The 22,082-nt window shown below is 35.2% G+C and overlaps 1 protein-coding gene across 1 annotated transcript in view; it reads right to left on the bottom strand.

Annotated features, from left to right (window-relative positions):
- The window catches only part of EFCAB13 (EF-hand calcium binding domain 13), a 112,836-nt gene that overhangs the window by 58,648 nt on the left and 32,106 nt on the right, over nucleotides 1–22,082 (bottom strand). The window contains 3 exon segments of the mRNA XM_057535190.1: nucleotides 216–287; nucleotides 2,595–2,732; nucleotides 4,784–5,275. Coding sequence (XP_057391173.1) covers nucleotides 216–287; nucleotides 2,595–2,732; nucleotides 4,784–5,275 — 702 coding nt within the window.

Genomic DNA, 22,082 nt, shown 5'->3' with positions numbered 1-22,082 from the left:
TCATAAAATCCACATAACAACTCTGTGAACTAAGCAATTTAGCTGTTATTACCCTGATATACCAAGTTTTTAAAAAAACTGGCAAATGGCTTGCTAAAGGGTTTTGGAACTATTAAGTATCTATACAAAAAGCAAACTCAGTTCAGTTGAACCTAATTCTCCTCAACCTAACTGCTCTTTCCCCCAGATGATTTTAAAATAAATTTCCTACCTACCATCATATCCAGGAAGATTTTGCTCTTTGGAGAGAGCATGCACAACATCATCTAACTTCACCATTCCATTTTCTGTAAAAGAAAAGTTTAGATTATACATTCTATTATACTTCTGTATAAAAGGTAAATACACATTTTAATACAACTATGAAAAAACGCTTATCCTTTACTTAATCATCATCCTATTTCTTCTTCTTATCTTGTCTCCCTAGATAAGTCTTTCTAAATTAGGTCAGTTCATTTCCTTTCAGCAATTACTGACAGTATATTAGTGCCAAGAACTATGCTAGGCACCAAGGATACAAAAATAAGTAGGACACAGTCCCTGCTTTTTCAATGTTTATTATAAAGTGCAAAGGACTGGGTTAGGTACTCAGTTCTTGATAGATATAGGAAAAAGGAAAGGTGCCCATAGAGGTAGACCATGAGAAAGTTAAGAAGTCTATTTCACATCATCATGAAAACCCAGTCAAATCAATATGCCGTCCACTAAGACACTTTGACAATGCTAACCAGCCCTGACAAACCCAAGTATCCCCATCCTTACCCTTAGTATCCATCTGGTCCAAATAACTACCTATTTTTACATACAAACCCTCCACAGTGATCATACTAATCCTGATAAGCAGAAGAAAGGGCTGAATAATTTTAGTGGCATCTACTTTTTAGATTTTTAAAAATTTATTTTGTATTGACATTACAAACATTATATGTCTCATGTGTACATTATATGTCTTTAACATTAACATTTATATGTCTCATGTGTACATTATATGTCTTTAACATTATATGTCGCATGTGTACAACATTAACATTATATGTCTCATGTGTACAACATTATGTCTTTAACATTAACATTTATATGTCTCATGTGTACATTATATGTCTTTAACATTCTGTCTCATGTGTACAACATTAACATTATATGTCTCATGTGTACAACATTATATTTCTACTTCTGTATACACTACAGTGTGCTCACTACCAAAAATTAAGTTTCCATCTATCATCATACAATTGATCCCCTTTACCCATTTTGTTCTACCGCCAACTCTTACCCCCTGGTAACCATTACTCTGATCTCTATTTCTTAGATTTTTTTAAAAATCAAATATTCTTTCTTATTTGCCTTAACTAAGGAATTTTGCTCAGGTTCTAATAATTCACTTCTAATGTTATTTCTGTCAGTCTTTTCCCAAACTGTTGCCTCTGCCCTCTCCTTAACTGAACTTTTGCTGTGGACAATTCCTACTTAATGATAAAACAACTTCTCTAATACAAGAGTCTTTCTTAGGGACTTCCCTGGTGCACAGTGGTTAGGAATCCGCCTGCCAAGGCAGGGGACATGGGTTCGAGCCCTGGTCCGGGAAGATCCCACATGCCGTGGAGCAACTAAGCCCGTGCACCACAACTACTGAGCCTGCGTGCTACAACTACTGAAGTCCGCGCACCTAGAGCTCGTGCTCCACAACAAGGGAAGCCACAGCAATGAGAAGCCCGTGCACTGCAACGAAGAGTAGCCCCTGCTCGCCACAACTAGAGAAAGCACTCACACAGCAACGAAGACCCAGTGCAGCCATAAATAAATAAATAAATTTATTAAAAAAAAAAAAAGAATCTTTCTTAGAAACTTAAACTCTGTCCTGAACTTAGGTTGGTGAGTGGGATATGCTATTTAATTTATAGATGCTAACTGCCTGCCTTGGTTAAAAGCCTTAAATTCCCTTAGCCCTAAATTCCTAGCTACAGTACTCGTTCTACATTTTAGAATCTCCAATTATTTCTCCTTGGACCCCTATGCTATTGACTTAGAGATTTTTGAACCTCTTGGGTATTGTAGTCTTGCTACCTGAACCTCTATTCTACAGCTAGATAAGCTTTCCCCAGTACCTGTCTCACACTAGAAGGCATAGCTAGGAATAGTAATGAAGAACCTTACAGAAACAGTTCTGAGATATGAAAGACCTAGCCCCTCCAAACCAATCCATTAGGTCAAACTTCCCAGGAATTGTTTTTTTACTAATCCCAATTTTAAAAAAAATTTATTGGAACATAGTTGATTTATAATGTCGTGTTAGTTTCTGCTGTACAGCAAAGTGAATCAGTTATCCATATACATATATCCACTCTTTTTTAGATTCTTTTCCCATATAGGTCATTACAGAGTATTGAGTAGAGTTTCCTGTGCTATACAGTAGGTCCTTATTAGTTATCTATTTTACATATAACTACTTATAATTTTTATATTTGTTCTTTCTGAATCTTCTTTAGAATGGCCCATTCCATTCCATTCCTAGTTGAGAGAATTTACTCCAACATTTAATACTCACATAAAAGTATCTAATATTTTCAAAACATTTGGTATTATCAGTCTCTCACCATTTCTAGTAGTGTCTGTCACAATCTTCTTGAACTCTTTATCTGATAAAGTAATTCCTACTGAATGCAAAATGGACTGAGGTTCTTCTGTATCAATGTAATTTTCTCAGAGTTTATTGATAGCTTCACAGACATTTCCTAAGTATACAAAATGTGAAGGACTATTCAGCAACATAATTTATGTGTCTTGAGCAATAATTGGCAGCTAAAATCTTTATCTAGTAATCAGAAATCAAGTTTTATTTACTTAATATCACCTTACAGAAGGACTGCTTTTCTGTCCATATTTCTGTTGTATCTTACATTACACTTAATCTTTCTCTTATAGCTCAAACACAAAACTGTCTTGAAATTCTATAAACATTTATAAACTACTTGTTTGGAAGAACAGCCTGTTCTAGTGGCCCAGCCAATGCAGCTTGGTTCTGATTAAAATATAATGAATGAGTCCAAGAGATCAAAACATCAATGTGCTTTGTTTAAATTCCAAGATTTCAAACAAAAATTGAGAGTTCTTTCCCTTCCTATCACTTTACCCTACCATGTTTTCAGTTCACAACCTTCAAAATTATAAAATCCTAGCAGACACACATGGCCATCATGAGCCTCCTAATATTATGTACTGAGATGGACAAAATATCTCCTGTGTTGTATTCTGGCCAAAATGCATACCCTGAACTTATTCATGAAGAAATATAAGGAAACCCAAAACGAGGGACATTATACAAAACAACAAGTCAATACTCTTCCAAAGTGTCAAGGTCATGAAAGATTGAAAAACCATCCCAGACTGAAGGAGACTAAGGACACATGACAGCTAAATGTAATATGTGGTCCTGGATGAGATCCTGGATAAGAAAAAGGACATTAATGGAAAAACTGACAAATTTTGAATAAGGCCCTTAGATTAGTAAATACTGTTGTATGAGTGTTAATTTCCTGGTTTAGATCATTGTACTGTGGTTATATAAGATCTTAACACTTGGGAACACTAGATGAAGAGTATGCAGAAATGTTTTTATTGTATTTTTGTATGATTCTTATGAATTTAAAATTATTTCATAATGAAAATTTAAAAATGTTTTTTGAACGTAAATCAAGTGACAGTCACATTTCATAGCTGCTCAATCACCATCAATCTATTTGGAGAAGTTATACGAGATAAGCTATTTCATACTTCTCTATATACAGAACATTAAGTGTGGCAGTGGTAGGTGACATCATTTTATTTTAGTGACACCAGCAAGGTAGATAACCACTTTTTTCCACAGCCCTATTCTACCCATTGGCTAAATGCCTATTACTCCATTATTCCTTTAACCAGGGCTTTAATTCTTACTGAAGTACAAAAATCTCAGAAATAGAAATGAGGCACAGAGTAAAAGCAGAGCATTGGTAAAGGAATCGGAATAAACATCTTTATGCCTCCTTAATAGATCACACTCTTTTTTCAACTGAGTTATTTAAAGTATGCATTAGTGTATAAGAAGCACTAATTATCCACAAAGCATTCACTTTAACAATTACATTCAGTACTAAATACAATTTTTTTAAAGGCCAGTAAGTTTCTTTAAAGAAAATAAATATAACTTAAGCAACTTCAGCTGAGGCCTACAGGAAAGAGTGTTTAACTGGGTTCCCTACACAGTACTTCTATGATATAAGCAGCACAGAGGGGAAAACATATACTGGTTGGGAAGCCACTGCTCATCTTTGAGGAATACAATAAAGCCTTGGGGATCTGAGATGTAGAGTATTAATGATTTTCTCTTGATATTCCCACATCCATAAGAGATAATATCTGAAGTATTATGGATATCATAAATTTAAATTATGGAACTCTGAGCAAAAATTTCACATAGACTTCATACATACTTGGTTATATAAATGACCAAAAAAGAGCATTTCCAAATGAAAACAGGCCCTCTACTTTCTAGGGAACTTGAGTGACTCCAATTAATCACTGAATAAGCTTCTCAGCCAAAGCTAGGCCCCCACAAAAGGGAGCATCTGGAAAGGAACTACCATCAAAACTACAATATTGTATCCAATGGTCTACATACCAGAAGTGGTGGTTACCCAGAGTACTAACAATTGAAATGCCTGCAACTATCTAATAACTGCTTAATTCAGCTCATTTCTGTAATGATTCAAAGATCTAGATGTTGACTTACATATATGATACTGACCCAGAGCATTAATTGCAGTTTTTTCCTTAGATAAAACATGTTTTAGAAGGCTGGTGCGCCTTCTCACAGCTGGCTTCTGAAGTTTTGGGATACTAAAAATATCACTTTTATCCAGGGACTTTTTGAGGCTTGTAACACTCTTCAAGTTTTGTGGTTTAGACTTTGAGTCATGAATTTCAACCTTCTCTGAACTTCTCTTGAAGTTTATGCCATCCTTTGAATATGGTTCCTGGAATTCTACATCACTGCTGTCAACCTCATCCTGGAATTTTCTTATTTGCAAAATATTTTTTGATCTTTTAAATTCAAGGTCATCATTCCCCTTCATAATTGTATGATTTTGGAGGCTCTTTGTATTTAACTTTTGGGATAATGGCAATTCAGATAGTCTGGAAGATAAAATGCTTTTCTTCGTATATTGTGGATAGCATCCTGATACATGTGATAACTTTCTTGAAGTAGCTTCATCCAAGGCTGTTCCTTTTATAATTGCTAAGCAAGAGAAACATATTCCATTATTTCATTTACCTGTACAATTTGTAACGCTTTTTAAAAAATAATACCTAAGTCCTCATGAAAGCTGTTCAAGAAATTATCAGTTGCTTAAATACATAAGACGAAGTTAATAACTTGAAAAAACTAACAGAGCTGATGACCAAAAGATTAACTATTAACTAGGTTAAATATAATCTTCTGGTTTAATATAGTTAAATATTTCCATCCAAAGCTATTCATAGTAACCCTGAATCTAAAATGATAGCTTACTGAAGTGCATGGTTCTCATTCCCTACTCTTTCCCAATTTAGAAAGATAATAGACTAATAAGCCAATTCAGATACAAACTCCTTAGTTATGAGGATGCGGATCTATGAGAAAGTTGTAAAGGGAAGTTTTTTATTTATAAAGTTATAATACTTTATAAGTAAAATGATACTCTGCTAAAGTAAGAGAGTAAAATAATTACTCTCTTAAAGATTCCTAGTACTTGTGGGGGGAAAATATATATAAAATAACATTTTTAGAAACTTATTAAAACAACATCCCAACTGGGGATTCATTTACAAAATTCACCTCATGGCTCAGAATAGTACCTTACATTTGAATAACACATTTTAAAGTATTTCAAATGTTATAATGCTTGATCCTTCAAAACAACTCCATGAGATTGTCAAGCTCCTATAAAACTGAAGAAAACAAGAGACTTCCAACAGAGTAGCAATACAATCTTGACTATGAAGGCATTTCATTTAGATAAAAAGAAAAGTTTCTTAGCTTAGTCTATATTACAATGGACAATTGAAGGAAAATATTTGGATTTTAAAGGTCTGGAAATTTTTAAAAATTAATTTATTTTTTTAATTGACATATAACACTGTGTTAGTTTTATGTATTAGAAGTCTAGAAATCCTTAAAGATGATGACATTGATCTCTAAGTGCTATCTATCAAAGAGAAAGGGGGTTAAAAAAAAATCTTTGACATTTCTGTTTTGGGCCAAAACACTGTAATAGGAACTAACTTTACGCTCTAACCTTAAGCAACTAAAACACTGGACAAAATACGTGAAAAAGAACAGTTTTCAGACATTGGACAATAGGCAGCACAGGACAGTAGTCCTTTAAAGAAGGGTAACAAATGAGCTGAACCCTACCACTGCACCAGCTTACTGTCTAGACAGAGTTTCCATGTGACAGCACAGGAAAGTAAAACTTGAACAGAGCCCGCTGGTATGAATGAGTAGAGATAAGATATAAGAGATCAGAAAGGCCAAAGAGGCTAGAATATGAGAGCAGAGAGAACAGCTGAGCTCTGGAGATCAGCAGAGGGGTCCACTTGAACTTTGGGTGAGTATTGATCTGCACATACATGAGAGGATATGACCCAAGAACAAGGAAAGAATTACCAGAAACTTGTAAGTAGAACAATTCCTGTATCTCACTGAGAATTGAGAATAATTTGTGATCTCACCTGCCAGAGCAGAAAGATCTCATAATATATGGGAATCTAGTAGACTCATCTGAAGAATGCTGCCTTAGTAGTAGAGCTAAATTAGCATTAAAAACTGCTCTGATTTGCAGTTCTGTAATAATTAGTGATGTTGAGCAGCTTTTCATGTGCCTTTTGCCCATCTCTATGTCTTCTTTGGGAAAATGTCTATTTAGGTCTTATGCCCATTTTTAAATTGGGCTGTTTGTTTTTTTAATATTGAGCTTCATGAGCTGTTTATATATTTTGGAGATTAATCCATTGTCCTTTGATTCATATGCACATATTTTCTCCCATTCTGAGGGTTGTCTTTTCGTCTAGTTTATAGTTTCCTTTTCTGTGCAAAACTTTTAAGTTTCATTAGGTCCCATTTGTTTATTTTTGTTTTTATTTCCATTATTCTAGAAGGTGGGTCAAAAAGATCTTGCTGTGATTTATGTCAAAGAGTGTTTTTCCTATGTTTTCCTCTAAGAGTTTTATAGTTTCTGGTCTTACATCTAGGTCTTTAATCCATTTTGAGTTTATTTTTGTGTATGGTGTTAGGGAGTGTTCTAATTTCATTCTTTTACACGTAGCTGTCCAGTTTTCCCAGCACCACTTATTGAAGAGACTGTCTTTTCTCCATTGTATATCCTTGCCTCCTTTGTCATAGATTAGTTGACCATAGGTGCGTGGGTTTATCTCTGGGCTATCTATCCTGTTCCATTGATCTATGTTTCTGTTTTTATGCCAGTAACATATTGTCTTGATTACTGTAGCTTTGAACTATAGTCTGAAGTCAGGGAGTCTGATTCCTCCAGCTCCGTTTTTTTCCCTCAAGATTGCTTTGGCTGTTCGGGGTCTTTTGTGTCTCCATACAAAGTTTAAGATTTTTTTGTTCTAGTTCTGTAAAAAATGCCATTGGTAATTTGACAGGGATTGCACTGAATCTGTAGATTGCTTTGTGTAGTCAGTTTCAAAGTATTGATTCTTCCAGTCCAAGAAAATGGTATATCTCTCCATCTGTTTGTGTCATCTTTGATTTCTTTCATCAGTGTCTTATAGTTTTCTGAGTACACATCTTTTACCTCCTTAGGTAGGTTTATTCCTAGGTATTTTATTCTTTTTGTTGCAATGGTGAATGGGATTGTTTCCTTAATTTCTCTTTCTAATCTTTCATTGTTAGTGTATAGGAATGCAAGAGATTTCTGGGCATTGATTTTGTATCCTGCAACTTTACCAAATTCATTGATTAGCTCTAGTAGTTTTCTGGTGGTATCTTTAGGATTATCTATGTATAGTATCATGTCATCTGCAAACAGTGACAGTTTTACTTCTTCCTTTCCAATTTGGATTTCTTTTATTTCTTTTTCTTCTCTGATTGCCGTGGCAAGGACTTCCAAAACTATGTTGAATAATAGTGGTGAGAGTGGACATCCTTGTCTTGTTCCTGATCTTAGAGGAAATGCTTTCAGTTTTTCACCATTGAGAATGATGTTTGCTGTGGGTTTGTCATATATGGCCTTTATTATGTTGAGGTTGGTTCCCTCTATGCCCATTTTCTGGAGAGTTTTTATCATAAATGGTTGTTGAATTTTGTCAAAAGCTTTTTCTGCATCTATTGAGATGTTCATATGGTTTTTATTCTTCAATTTGTTAATATGGTGTATCACATTGATTGATTTGCATATACTGAAGAATCCTTGCATCTCTGGGATAAATCCCACTTGATCATTTAAACATTTCCAAAAATGGAAAGTTTAAAACTTAAAAATATAATAATCAAAGTAAAAAACAAAACAAAACAAAACTCACCAGATAGGCTTAATAACATAATGGAGATGTCAGAGGAATAGTTCATGGAACTGAAGATGTATAAATAGAAATTATTCAGTCTGAACAGTGGAGGTAAATAAGAATGAAAACAAAATGAACGAAGTATCAAGGACCTGTGGGACAATATCAAAGAGGGCTAACATTTGTGTCACTGGAGTCTCAAAAAGACAGGAGAGAGTGTAGTGCAGAACAAATGTTTGAAGTTATAATGGCAAAAGTTTCCAAATTTGGCAAAAGACAGATTCAAGAAGCTCAGTGAACCCTATAGGATAAACTCAAAAAATACACTCCCAAACACATCATAATCAAATGGCTAAAAACTAAAGAAAAAAGAAAGTACCTTGAAAGCAGTCAGATAAAAACAATGTATTTTATTATTTGGATAACATCAGATTTCTCTTCAGAAACTGTGGAAGTCAAAAGTAAAAGGAACAACATTTTAAAGTGCTGAAAGAATCCATACTTGTGCTTCTCTTCATAATCAAATGAATCTTTTGTGCTTTACTAAAGATTCAAATGGGGGGTGGGGAAAGCATGACTGTTGTCTCAATTTTTTTTTAAAATAATTTATTTATTTATTTATTTTGGCTGTGTTGGGTCTTCGTTTCTGTGCGAGGGCTTTCTCTAGTTGTGGCAAGTGGGGGCCACTCTTCATCGCGGTGCGCGGGCCTCTCACTATCGCGGCCTCTCTTGTTGCGGGGCACAGGCTCCAGATATGCAGGCTCAGCAATTGTGGCTCACGGGCCTAGTTGCTCCGCGGCATGTGGGATCTCCCCAGACCAGGGCTCGAACCCGTGTCCCCTGCATTGGCAGGCAGATTCTCAACCACTGTGCCACCAGGGAAGCCCTGCCTCAATTTTTTGAAGCCTTGTGGGAATAAACAAGGCTGATATTCCTGTGATAAAAATAGACCTAGCGACGAACCTTCCTGCTAGCCCAGTTTGTGAGACCTGGTGCTCCCGATGCAGAAGTTCTGGGTTTTATCCCTTGCCTAGGAGTATGATCCCATGTGTATCTAGCAACTGGGAGTTCACATGTCACAATTAAGGAGCTCTCCTGCTGCAACTAAGGAGCCCACATGCCGCAACCAAGACCCGGTGTAACCAAATAAATATTTAAAAAATAATAATAATAAAATAAACAAATAAATAAAGTGCTGAAAGAAAAATAACTGGCAACCCAGAATCCTATATCCAATAAAAATATCCTTCAGAAATTATAGAGAATAAAGATATTCTCAGATGAAGAAAAATTAAGCTAATTCATTTCTAGTAGATCTGCTCTTTAAAAAAAATGATTAAAAGCAGTTCTCCATAGAGAATGATACTGGAATTTTTTGTCAGGCAATTTCAACATCTTTTTCATCTTGGTCTTGCATCTATTGATTGTCTTTTCCCATGCAAATTGAGGTTTTCTTTGCTCTTCACATGTGATAGGCGGTCAAAAATGAAAGAAGAGAAATATATAATGGTAAAGATTTGGTTAAATATAAGACTATGCTTCTCCTCTTTAGATTTTAAAATATGTTTGATCATTGAAAGCAAAACTTAGAAATATTATCTAATGGTGTTTTCAATGTACGTAGTCCTAATACATAAGGAAATCAGAACATAAAATCAGAAGGTAAAAGACCTATACAATGGTAAAATTTCTATATTCCACTTGAAGTGGTAAAATATTTATTTTGGTATACTTTAAGGTTAAATATGTATATTGTAATCCTTAGAACAACCACTGAAAATGCAGAGATATGGTAAAAATACATATAGGTAAGTTTTTAAAGAATTTTTTTCAAAGTTCCCAAAAAAGAAGGCAGAAAATGGTTGAAAAAGAGAGGAAAAAATAGAAAAGAAATAATAATATAGTTACCTATAACTGAACATATAACTAATCACATTTAGTATAAATGGCTTAAACACTCCAATCAAAAAACAGGGATTATAAGAATGAATATAAAATCATCACCCAACTCTATGTGGTTTACAAAATACTTCAAATATGATGATATGAGAAGGTTAAAAGAAAAGGATGGAAAATATATACCATGTAAACACTAATCAAAAGAAAACTGAAGTGGTTATATTAATATTAGAAAAAGTAAACTGCAGAGCAAAGAAAATTACCAGTAATTACATATACATTACATAATGATAAAAGAGCCAATTTGCCAAGAAGATATAAATATCCTAAATATGAATGCAACTAACAGAGCTTTAAAATGCATGAACCAAAACCTGACAAAACTTAAAGGAGAAATAGACAAATCCACAATTATATTTCAAGGCAATGCTCCTTCCTCAGTAATAGAACTAGTACAAAATCAGCAAAGATCCAGAAAAAATTAATAACATAAACGATTAGAATCATGCATGGGAGTGGGTATGTGATTATCAGTAATATCTATGCAGGAAAAAAAAAAAACTTCTATACCAGAGACAAAATTAGAATTCAAAATAAACTTTGAAACTTTCAGGTAATGATGGCAGCCTTCAAAAATCCCATTAAAACTAAAGGAATTCTTAAAACATCATAAATCCATAATAACAAGAAGAACAGGAAAAGAACCAACTGCAATAAAACTTTGGAAGCTGGGAAGCTAATGAACTTAGCAGATCTGAAAAGGCAGAATCCTAAGCCAGAAGGAAAAAGCCAAGAAACAAGCCAATTGATAACACAAAACCTCCAAATGCTCATAAATTAGTGGCATTTAGTTACCTCTAAAAGTGAAGGTAATAGTAAAACTGAAAATAAACGATTGGTTAAAAGTCTGTTTAAGTGGTAATCAGATACCTAGATTCCCTTCACACAGCCATATATTTTCACATGGCCAGATATTGATCTTCTCCCACTCCAGCAGAAGACTAACAATTCACCAGAGGGTTAAACGCAAAGGTCTCTGGATTAGGGCATTCAAAACACAACAGAAGGTAAGAGTATTATTTGGAAAATGAAGAGGGAGGGTTACAGGACAATTACCACTGAATAAAGAGAACTCCAGTTCTTTTGTCTCATTACACACCTGAAACTCTGGCAAGCAAGCTTAGTTTCTTCTTTGAATACACTGACCATCTTGAAAGGGGAAAAACCCTAAAGATGGTGATATCAAGGGTCTTCTAGGCAAACAAGCCACCAGATCACCCTACAGCAGGGTATCTCGACCTCAGCAGTACTGGCATTTGGGGACAGATAATTCTCCGAGGGGGGCTGTCCCGTGCATTGTAGGATATCTAGAAGTGTGGACAAAGAATGTCACCTGCCATATCAGTAAACAAAGAATGTTGAGGCCATCAAGCCATCAGCCACTGCAGCCACCCACATGGTGCACCTTGAGGGGATTCAGGATGGAGAAAAACAGGATACTGGCCCTAGATAGTTAAGGTGCATATCAAAGGAATAATTTCATTAAGCTCAAACTCTTGCATCTTCCCATACATAGAAAACCACTAAATTCATTAACTTGAGATGTCTGGGTTTTCTTTAATCAGCAGTAATCTTTTGATATTCGATTACTTGGGTTTTTTGCAAAAATTCCTATATATCCCTTACCTCTTTGGAACAGTCCCTCAGAGTTATCTGAGAAGCTATATCCTGGGCTTAAGTCTCAGTAAAGCCCCAAATAAAACACAGTTCTCTACTTTTAGGTTGTGTATTTTTTTTCAGTCAACAGAAGCATCCCCAGCCTCTAATCACTTAATGCTAGTAACACTAGTTGTAATGACCAAAAACCATCTCCAGATGTTGCCAAATGTTCCTAGGGGAGAGAGGAGAGAAGGGAAAAAAATCCCCAAATCACCTCTGGTTAAGAACCACTACTCTACAGTGTTCAGTCCATAGTCAACTAGTTCCATTCTCAGTTTCAGAACTTCCAAACAGCTTTTTAGTTCATTATTCTCAAACACAGGCAGACAACCAAAGATCACCAGATATTTGGAGGATGCCTCTAAAAGGAAAACCACATAAGACAAAAATAACTTGGAGGAAACAGTATGAATGTAAAAGAAAATTTTAAAAATATCATCTTTAGCGCAATAGAAGATATTATGTCCATGGAACAACAGGAATGTCCTGTTATAAATCAAGAAGAGGATATTATAATAAAATACATTCAGAGGGGGGAAAAAAGTTCTTGGAAATTTAAAAAGTACAAATGAAAACCTAAATACAAGAGCTGGGAGATAAAGTTAAGTAAATCTTCCAAAAAGGCAAGAGAAAAAGGTAAAAAAAAAAAAAAAAAAAAGAGAATCCATTCAGGATGTCAAGTATTCAAGTAATAAGCGTTCCAGAGAGAAGAGAAAAATAGAGAAAAGGAAGTCATCAACAAATTGTTTAAATTTCCCAGAATCACAGTATACCATACCCAGAACAATTGTTGCAAAGAAACCTATTTCAAGGCATATCATCATGAAATTTCAGAACACTAGAGGTAAAGAAATCCTATAAGATTGCAAAGAAAAAAAATTAGTTGCATAAAACGGTCAGTAATCAAAAGAATTTTGGACTTCAACAACAACATTGAAAACTGGAAAATAGAAAAATTCTGAGGAAAATTATTTCCATTCTATACCCAAACTGTCAATCAAATATGAGTACAGAATCTGATACAGGTGAGAAAAGTGAAAAATTTCCAGAATGTTAATGAAGAGAAATCCCAAGATGACAGGTGCACACAAGACGTAGAGGGCAACAAATCCATATGAAAGAATATCAGAATACTCTAAGGTATATTTCTTCAAGAAGATAAAGCTGACAGTTACAGAAAGACAGAGAAGATGAAAAGGCAGAGGGCTGTGTACCAGATGAAGGAACAAGAAAAAACCCCAGAAAAACAACTAAATGAAGTGGAGATAGGCAACCTTCCAGACAAAGAATTCAGAATAATGATAATGAAGATGATCCAGGACCTCGGAATAAGAATGGAGGCAAAGATTGAGAAGATGCAAGAAATGATTAACAAAGACCTAGAAGAATTAAAGAACAAACAAACAGAGATGACCAATACAATAACTGAAATGAAAACTACACTAGAAGGAATCAATAGCAGAATAATTGAGGCAGAAGAACGGATAAGTGACCTGGAAGACAGAATGGTGGAATTCACTGCTGCGGAAGAGACTAAAGAAAAAAGAATGAAAAGAAATGAAGACAGCCTAAGAGACCTCTGGGACAACATTAAACGCAACAACATTCGCATTATAGGGGTCCCAGAAGGAGAAGAGAGAGAGAAAGGACCAGAGAAAATATTTGAAGAGATTATAGTCGAAAACTTCCCTAACATGGGAAAGGAAATAGCCACCCAAGTCCAGGAAGCGCAGAGAGTCCCATACAGAATAAACCCAAGGAGAAACACGCCGAGACACATAGTAATCAAAGTGGCAAAAATTAAAGACAAAGAAAAATTACTGAAAGCAGCAAGGGAAAAACGACAAATAACATACAAGGGAACTCCCATAAGGTTAACAGCTGATTTCTCAGCAGAAACTCTGCAAGCCAGAAGGGAGTGGCATGATATACCTAAAGTGATGAAAGGGAAGAACCTACAACCAAGATTACTCTACCCAGCAAGGATCTCATTTAGATTTGATGGAGAAATCAAAACCTTTACAGACAAGCAAAAGCTAAGAGAATTCAGCACCACCAAACCAGCGCTACAACAAATGCTAAAGGAACTTCTCTAAGTGGGAAACACAAGAGAAGAAAAGGACCTACAAAAACAAACCCAAAACAATTAAGAAAATGGTCATAGGAACATACATATCGATAATTACCTTAAACGTGAATGGATTAAATGCCCCAACCAAAAGACATAGACTGGCTGAATGGATACAAAAACAAGACCCATATATATGCTGTCTACAAGAGACCCACTTCAGACCTAGGGACACATACAGACTGAAAGTGAGGGGATGGAAAAAGATATTCCATGCAAATGGAAATCAAAAGAAAGCTGGAGTAGCTATACTCATATCAGATAAAATAGACTTTAAAATAAAGAATGTTACAAGAGACAAGGAAGGACACTACATAATGATCCAGGGATCAATCCAAGAAGAAGATATAACAATTATAAATATATATGCACCCAACATAGGAGCACCTCAATACATAAGGCAACTGCTAACAGCTATAAAAGAGGAAATCGACAGTAACACAATAATAGTGGGGGACTTTAACACCTCACTTACACCAATGGACAGATCATCCAAAATGAAAATAAATAAGGAAACAGAAGCTTTAAATGACACAATAGACCAGATAGATTTAATTGATATATATAGGACATTCCATCCAAAAACGGCAGATTACACGTTCTTCTCAAGTGCGCACGGAACATTCTCCAGGATAGATCACATCTTGGGTCACAAATCAAGCCTCAGTAAATTTAAGAAAATTGAAATCATATCAAGCATCTTTTCTGACCACAACGCTATGAGATTAGAAATGAATTACAGGGAAAAAAACGTAAAAAAGACAAACACATGGAGGCTAAACAATACATTACTAAATAACCAAGAGATCACTGAAGAAATCAAACAGGAAATAAAAAAATACCTAGAGACAAATGACAATGAAAACACGACGACCCAAAACCTATGGGATGCAGCAAAAGCGGTTCTAAGAGGGAAGTTTATAGCTATACAAGCCTACCTAAAGAAACAAGAAAAATCTCAAGTAAACAATCTAACCTTACACCTAAAGAAACTAGAGAAAGAAGAACAAACAAAACCCAAAGTTAGCAGAAGGAAAGAAATCATAAAGATCAGAGCAGAAATAAATGAAATAGAAACAAAGAAAACAATAGCAAAGATCAATAAAACTAAAAGTTGGTTCTTTGAGAAGATAAACAAAATTGATAAGCCATTAGCCAGACTCATCAAGAAAAAGAGGGAGAGGACTCAAATCAATAAAATCAGAAATGAAAAAGGAGAAGTTACAACAGACACCGCAGAAATACAAAACATCCTAAGAGACTACTACAAGCAACTTTATGCCAATAAAATGGACAACCTGGAAGAAATGGACAAATTCTTAGAAAGGTATAACCTTCCAAGACTGAATCAGGAAGAAACAGAAAATATGAACAGACCAATCACAAGTAATGAAATTGAAACTGTGATTAAAAATCTTCCAACAAACAAAAGTCCAGGACCAGATGGCTTCACAGGTGAATTCTATCAAACATTTAGAGAAGAGCTAACACCCATCCTTCTCAAACTCTTCCAAAAAATTGCAGAGGAAGGAACTCTCCCAAACTCATTCTATGAGGCCACCATCACCCTGATACCAAAACCAGACAAAGACACTACAAAAAAAGAAAATTACAGACCAATATCACTGATGAATATAGATGCAAAAATCCTCAACAAAATACTAGCAAACAGAATCCAACAACACATTAAAAGGATCATACACCACGATCAAGTGGGATTTATCCCAGGGATGCAAGGATTCTTCAATATACGCAAATCAATCAATGTGATACACCATATTAACAAATTGAAGAAGAAAAACCATATGATCATCTCAATAGATGCAGAAAAAGCTTTTGACAAAATTCAACACCCATTTCTGATAAAAACTCTCCAGAAAGTGGGCATAGAGGGAACCTACCTCAACATAATAAAGGCCATATATGACAAACCCACAGCAAACATCATTCTCAATGGTGAAAAACTGAAAGCATTTCCTCTAAGATCAGGAACGAGACAAGGATGTCCACTCTCACCACTATTATTCAACATAGTTCTGGAAGTCCTAGCCACGGCAATCAGAGAAGAAAAAGAAATAAAAGGAATACAAATTGGAAAAGAAGAAGTAAAACTGTCACTGTTTGCGGATGACATGATACTATACATAGAGAATCCTAAAACTGCCACCAGAAAACTGCTAGAGCTAATTAATGAATATGGTAAAGTTGCAGGTTACAAAATTAATGCACAGAAATCTCTTGCATTCCTATACACTAATGATGAAAAATCTGAAAGAGAAATTATGGAAACACTCCCATTTACCATTGCAACAAAAAGAATAAAATACCTAGGAATAAACCTACCTAGGGAGACAAAAGACCTGTATGCAGAAAACTATAAGACACTGATGAAAGAAATTAAAGATGATACCAACAGATGGAGAGATATACCATGTTCTTGGATTGGAAGAATCAACATTGTGAAAATGAGTATACTACCCAAAGCAATCTACAGATTCAATGCAATCCCTATCAAATTACCAATGGCATTTTTTACGGAGCTAGAACAAATCATCTTAAAATTTGTATGGAGACACAAAAGACCCCGAATAGCCAAAGCAGTCTTGAGGCAAAAAAATGGAGCTGGAGGAATCAGACTCCCTGACTTCAGACTATACTACAAAGCTACAGTAATCAAGACAATATGGTACTGGCACAAAAACAGAAACGTAGATCAATGGAATAAGATAGAAAGCCCAGAGATTAACCCACGCACCTATGGTCAACTAATCTATGACAAAGGAGGCAAAGATATACAATGGAGAAAAGACAGTCTCTTCAATAAGTGGTGCTGGGAAAACTGGACAGCTACATGTAAAAGAATGAAATTAGAATACTCCCTAATACCATACACAAAAATAAACTCAAAATGGATTAGAGACCTAAATATAAGACTGGACACTATAAAACTCTTAGAGGAAAACATAGGAAGAACACTCTTTGACATAAATCACAGCAAGATCTTTTTTGATCCACCTCCTAGAGTAATGGAAATAAAAACAAAAATAAACAAATGGGACCTAATGAAACTTCAAAGCTTTTGCACAGCAAAGGAAACCATAAACAAGACGAAAAGACAACCCTCAGAATGGGAGAAAATATTTGCAAATGAATCAACGGACAAAGGATTAATCTCCAAAATATATAAACAGCTCATTCAGCTCAATATCAAAGAAACAAACACCCCAATCCAAAAATGGGCAGAAGACCTAAATAGACATTTCTCCAAAGAAGACATACAGACGGCCACGAAGCACATGAAAAGATGCTCAACATCACTAATTATTAGAGAAATGCAAATCAAAACTACAATGAGGTATCACCTCACTCCTGTTAGAATGGGCATCATCAGAAAATCTACAAACAACAAATGCTGGAGAGGGTGTGGAGAAAAGGGAACCCTCTTGCACTGTTGGTGGGAATGTAAATTGATACAGCCACTATGGAGAACAATATGGAGGTTCCTTAAAAAACTAAAAATAGAATTACCATATGACCCAGCAATCCCACTACTGGGCATATACCCAGAGAAAACCGTAATTCAAAAAGACACATGCACCCGAATGTTCATTGCAGCACTATTTACAATAGCCAGGTCATGGAAGCAACCTAAATGCCCATCAACAGACGAATGGATAAAGAAGTTGTGGTACATATATACAATGGAATATTACTCAGCCATAAAAAGGAACGAAATTGAGTCATTTGTTGAGACGTGGATGGATCTAGAGACTGTCATACAGAGTGAAGTAAGTCAGAAAGAGAAAAACAAATATCGTATATTAATGCATGTATGTGGAACCTAGAAAAATGGTACAGATGAGCCAGTTTGCAGGGCAGAAGTTGAGACACAGATGTAGAGAATGGACATATGGACACCAAGGGGGGAAAACTGCGGTGAGGTGGGGATGGTGGTGTGCTGAATTGGGCGATTGGGATTGACATGTATACACTGATGTGTATAAAACTGATGCCTAATAAGAACCTGCAGTATAAAAAAACAAACAAAACAACTAATACTAAACTTTCATTGGGTTATTTGTATGGAAATATGTTAATATAAATGTTTCAGACATTACATGAAATTTCTAAAAATCTTATATTTGCATTTGTATGGAAATATGTATGGAAATATGTTAATATAAATGTTTCAGACATTACATGAAATTTCTAAAAATCTTATATTTGTATTTGTATGGAAATATGTATGGAAATATGTTAATATAAATGTCTCAGACATTACAGGAAACTTCTAAAAATCTTATATGTTCTGGTATAATGTTATAAGTCATAATCCTAGTTATTACTTTAAAATGTATATCTCAGAAATAACTAATTTTCTTGTCAACTGCATTATTATGAACTTTCATCAAATCTTTAACCGTGGTCATTTTTAAGTCTTTTGTCATTTACAGACAGTTCTGGGTGTACTCTGATGATTTTGCAAATATGTTCCTATAAAAGGGTTTCATCTTCAAGAAATAAAAAAATAAAAAAAAAAAAAAAAAAGAAGATAAAGCTGATAGAATACCTGGTGTATCCAAAATTATGGAGAGGATATTTAGACATCTGGCAGAGTTTAGGGTTGAATCAGCAATATACTCTTTTAACAAAACAAGCAAATAAATTTTAAAAAGATAATTTTAATACAAAGAGAGAAAAAATTGCACAGAAAAAAGAAAGTAATCACAAGATATTTACTATATGGCTCACCTGTGAATAGTGTTTATATAAACATATTAATACAAATACTGAATTAAAAACTAATCAAACTACCATATAACTATGGGAGGAGGGATAGGTAGAGGAAGAGTAGGTGGATGTGGTGTGGACAGGGAAGATAAAACAGAGCTAAATTCTTATTTTTCATAGTAGTAAGTTTACTCTGTCTACCTAAAATTTTAGAGATCAACAGGTAGCAATATAAACATTTACAGTCATGACGATAAATATCAAGTAATTGGCTAAAACATTTGAAACGTTTGCCTCTGGAGAAGCTGAGAGGAGGATCAAGCAAGAGGCTGCTTTTTTTTTTTTAAACTTTTATTGGAGTATAATTGTTTTACAATGGTGTGTTAGTTTCTGCTGTATAACAAAGTGAATCAGCTATATGTATACATATATCCCCATATCCCCTCCCTCTTACGTCTCCCTCCCACACTCCCTATCCCACCCCTCTAGGTGGTCACAAAGCACCGAGCTGATCTCCCTCTGCTATGCAGCTGCTTCCCACTAGCTATCTATTTTACATTTGGTAGTGTATATGTCAATGACACTCTCTCACTTCGTCCCAGCTTACTACTTCCACCTCCCCGTGTCCTTAAGTCCATTCTCTATGTCTGCATCTTTATTCCTGTCCTGCCCCTAGGTTCTTCAGAGCCATTTTTTTTTTGATTCCATATAAATGTGTTAGCATACGGTATTTGTTTTTCTCTTTCTGACGTACTTAACTCTGTATGACAGACTCTAGGTCCATCTACCTCACTATAAATAACTCAATTTTGTTTCTTTTTATGGCTGAGTAATATTCCATTCTATATATATGTCATATCTTCTTTATCCATTCATCTGTTGATGGACACTCAGGATGCTTCCATGTCCTGGCTATTGTAAATAGTGCTGCAATGAACACTGTGGTACATGTATCTTTTTGAATTATGGTTTTCTCAGGGTATATGCCCAGTAGTGGGATTGCTGGGTCATATGGTAGTTCTATTTTTAGTTTTATAAGGAAACTCCATACTGTTTCCATAGTGGCTGTATCAATTTACATTCCCACCAACAGTGCAAAAGGGTTCCCTTTACTCCACACCCTCCCCAGCATTTATTGTTTGTAGATTTTTTTTGATGATGGCCATTCTGACCGGTGTGAGGTGACACCTCATTGTAGTTTTGATTTGCATTCTCTAATGATTAGTGATGTTGAGCATCCTTTCATGTGTTTGTTGGCAATCTGTATATCTTCTTTGGAGAAATGTCTATTTAGGTCTTCTGCCTATTTTTGGATTGGGTTGTTTGCTCTTTTGATATTGAGCTGCATGAGCTGCCTGTATATTTTGGAGATTAATCCTTTGTCAGTTGCTTCATTTGCATATATTTTCTCCCATTCTGACGGTTGTATTTTTGTTTTCTTTATGGTTTCCTTTGCTGTACAAAAGCTTTTAAGTTTCATAAGGTCCCATTTGTTTATTTTTGTTTTTATTTCAATTTCTCTAGGAGGTGGGTCAAAAGGATCTTGCAGTGATTTATGTCATAGAGTGTTCTTCCTGTGTTTTCCTCTAAGAATTTTATAGTGTCTGGTCTTACATTTAGGTCTTTCATCCATTTTGAGTTTATTTTTGTGTATGGTGTTAGGGAATGTTCTAATTTCATTCTTTTACATGTAGCTGTCCAGTTTTCCCAGCACCACTTATTGAAGAGGCTGTCTTTTCTCCATTGTATATTCTTGCCTCCTTTATCAAAAATAAGGTGACCATATATGCATGGGTTTACCTCTGGGCTTTCTATCTTGTTCCATTGATCTATATTTCTGTTTTTGTGCCAGTACCATACTGTCTTGATTACTGTAGCTTTGTAGTATAGTCTAAGGTCAGGAAGCCTGATTCCTCCAGCTCCGTTTTTCTCTTTCAAGATTGCTTTGGCTATTTGGGGTCTTTTGTGTTTCCATACAAATTGTAAAATTTTTGGTTCTAGTTCTGTGAAAAATGCCATTGGTAGTTTGATAGGGAAGGCATTGAATCTGTAGATTGCTTTGGGTAGTATAGTCATTTTCACAATGTTGATCTTCCAATCCAAGAACATGGTATATCTCTCCATCTGTTTGTATCATCTTTAATTTCTTTCATCAGAGTCTTATAGTTTTCTGCACCCAGGTCTTTTGTCTCCTTAGGTAGGTTTATTCCTAGGTATTTTATTCTTTTTGTCGCAATGGTAAATCGGAGTGTTACCTTAATTTCTCTTTCAGATTTTTCATCATTAGTGTATAGGAAAACAAGAGATTTCTGTGCATTAATTTTGTTTCCTGCTACTTTACCAAATTCATTGATTAGCTCTAGTAGTTTCCTGGTAGCATCTTTAGGATTCTCCATGTATAGTATCATATCATCTGCAAACAGTGACAGTTTTACTTCTTCTTTTCCGATTTGGATTCCTTTTATTTCTTTTTCTTCTCTGATTGCTGTGGCTAACACTTCCAAAACTATGTTGAATAACAGTGGTGAGAGTGGGCAGCCTTGTCTTGTTCCTGATCTTAGAGGAAATGGTTTCAGTTTTTCACCATTGAGAACGATGTTGGCTGTGGGTTTGTCATATATGGCCTGTATTATGTTGAGGTAGGGTCCCTCTATGCCTACTTTATGGAGAGGTTTTATCATAAATGGGTGTTGAATTTTGTCAAAAGCTTTTTCTGCATCTATTGAGATGATCATATGGTTTTTCTCCTTCAATTTGTTAATATGGTGTATCACATTGATTGATTTGCATATACTGAAGAATCCTTGCATTCCTGGGGTAAACCCCACTTGATCATGGTGTTGGATTCTGTTTGCTAGTATTTTGTTGAGGATTTCTGCATCTATGTTCACAAGTGATATTGGCCTGTATTTTTCTTTTTTTGTGACATCTTTGTCTGGTTTTGTTATCAGGCTGATGTTGGCCTCGTAGAATGAGTTTGGGAGTGTTCCTCACTCTGCTATATTTTGGAAGAGTTTGAGAAGGTTAGGTGTTAGCTCTTCTCTAAATGTTTGATAGAATT

This window comes from Balaenoptera acutorostrata, chromosome 20 (genome assembly GCF_949987535.1).
Source record: "Balaenoptera acutorostrata chromosome 20, mBalAcu1.1, whole genome shotgun sequence".
Classification (NCBI taxonomy): Eukaryota; Metazoa; Chordata; class Mammalia; order Artiodactyla; family Balaenopteridae; genus Balaenoptera; species Balaenoptera acutorostrata.
Note: the sequence above shows the minus strand (reverse complement) of the source record. Positions and strands in the feature narration are given on the sequence as shown.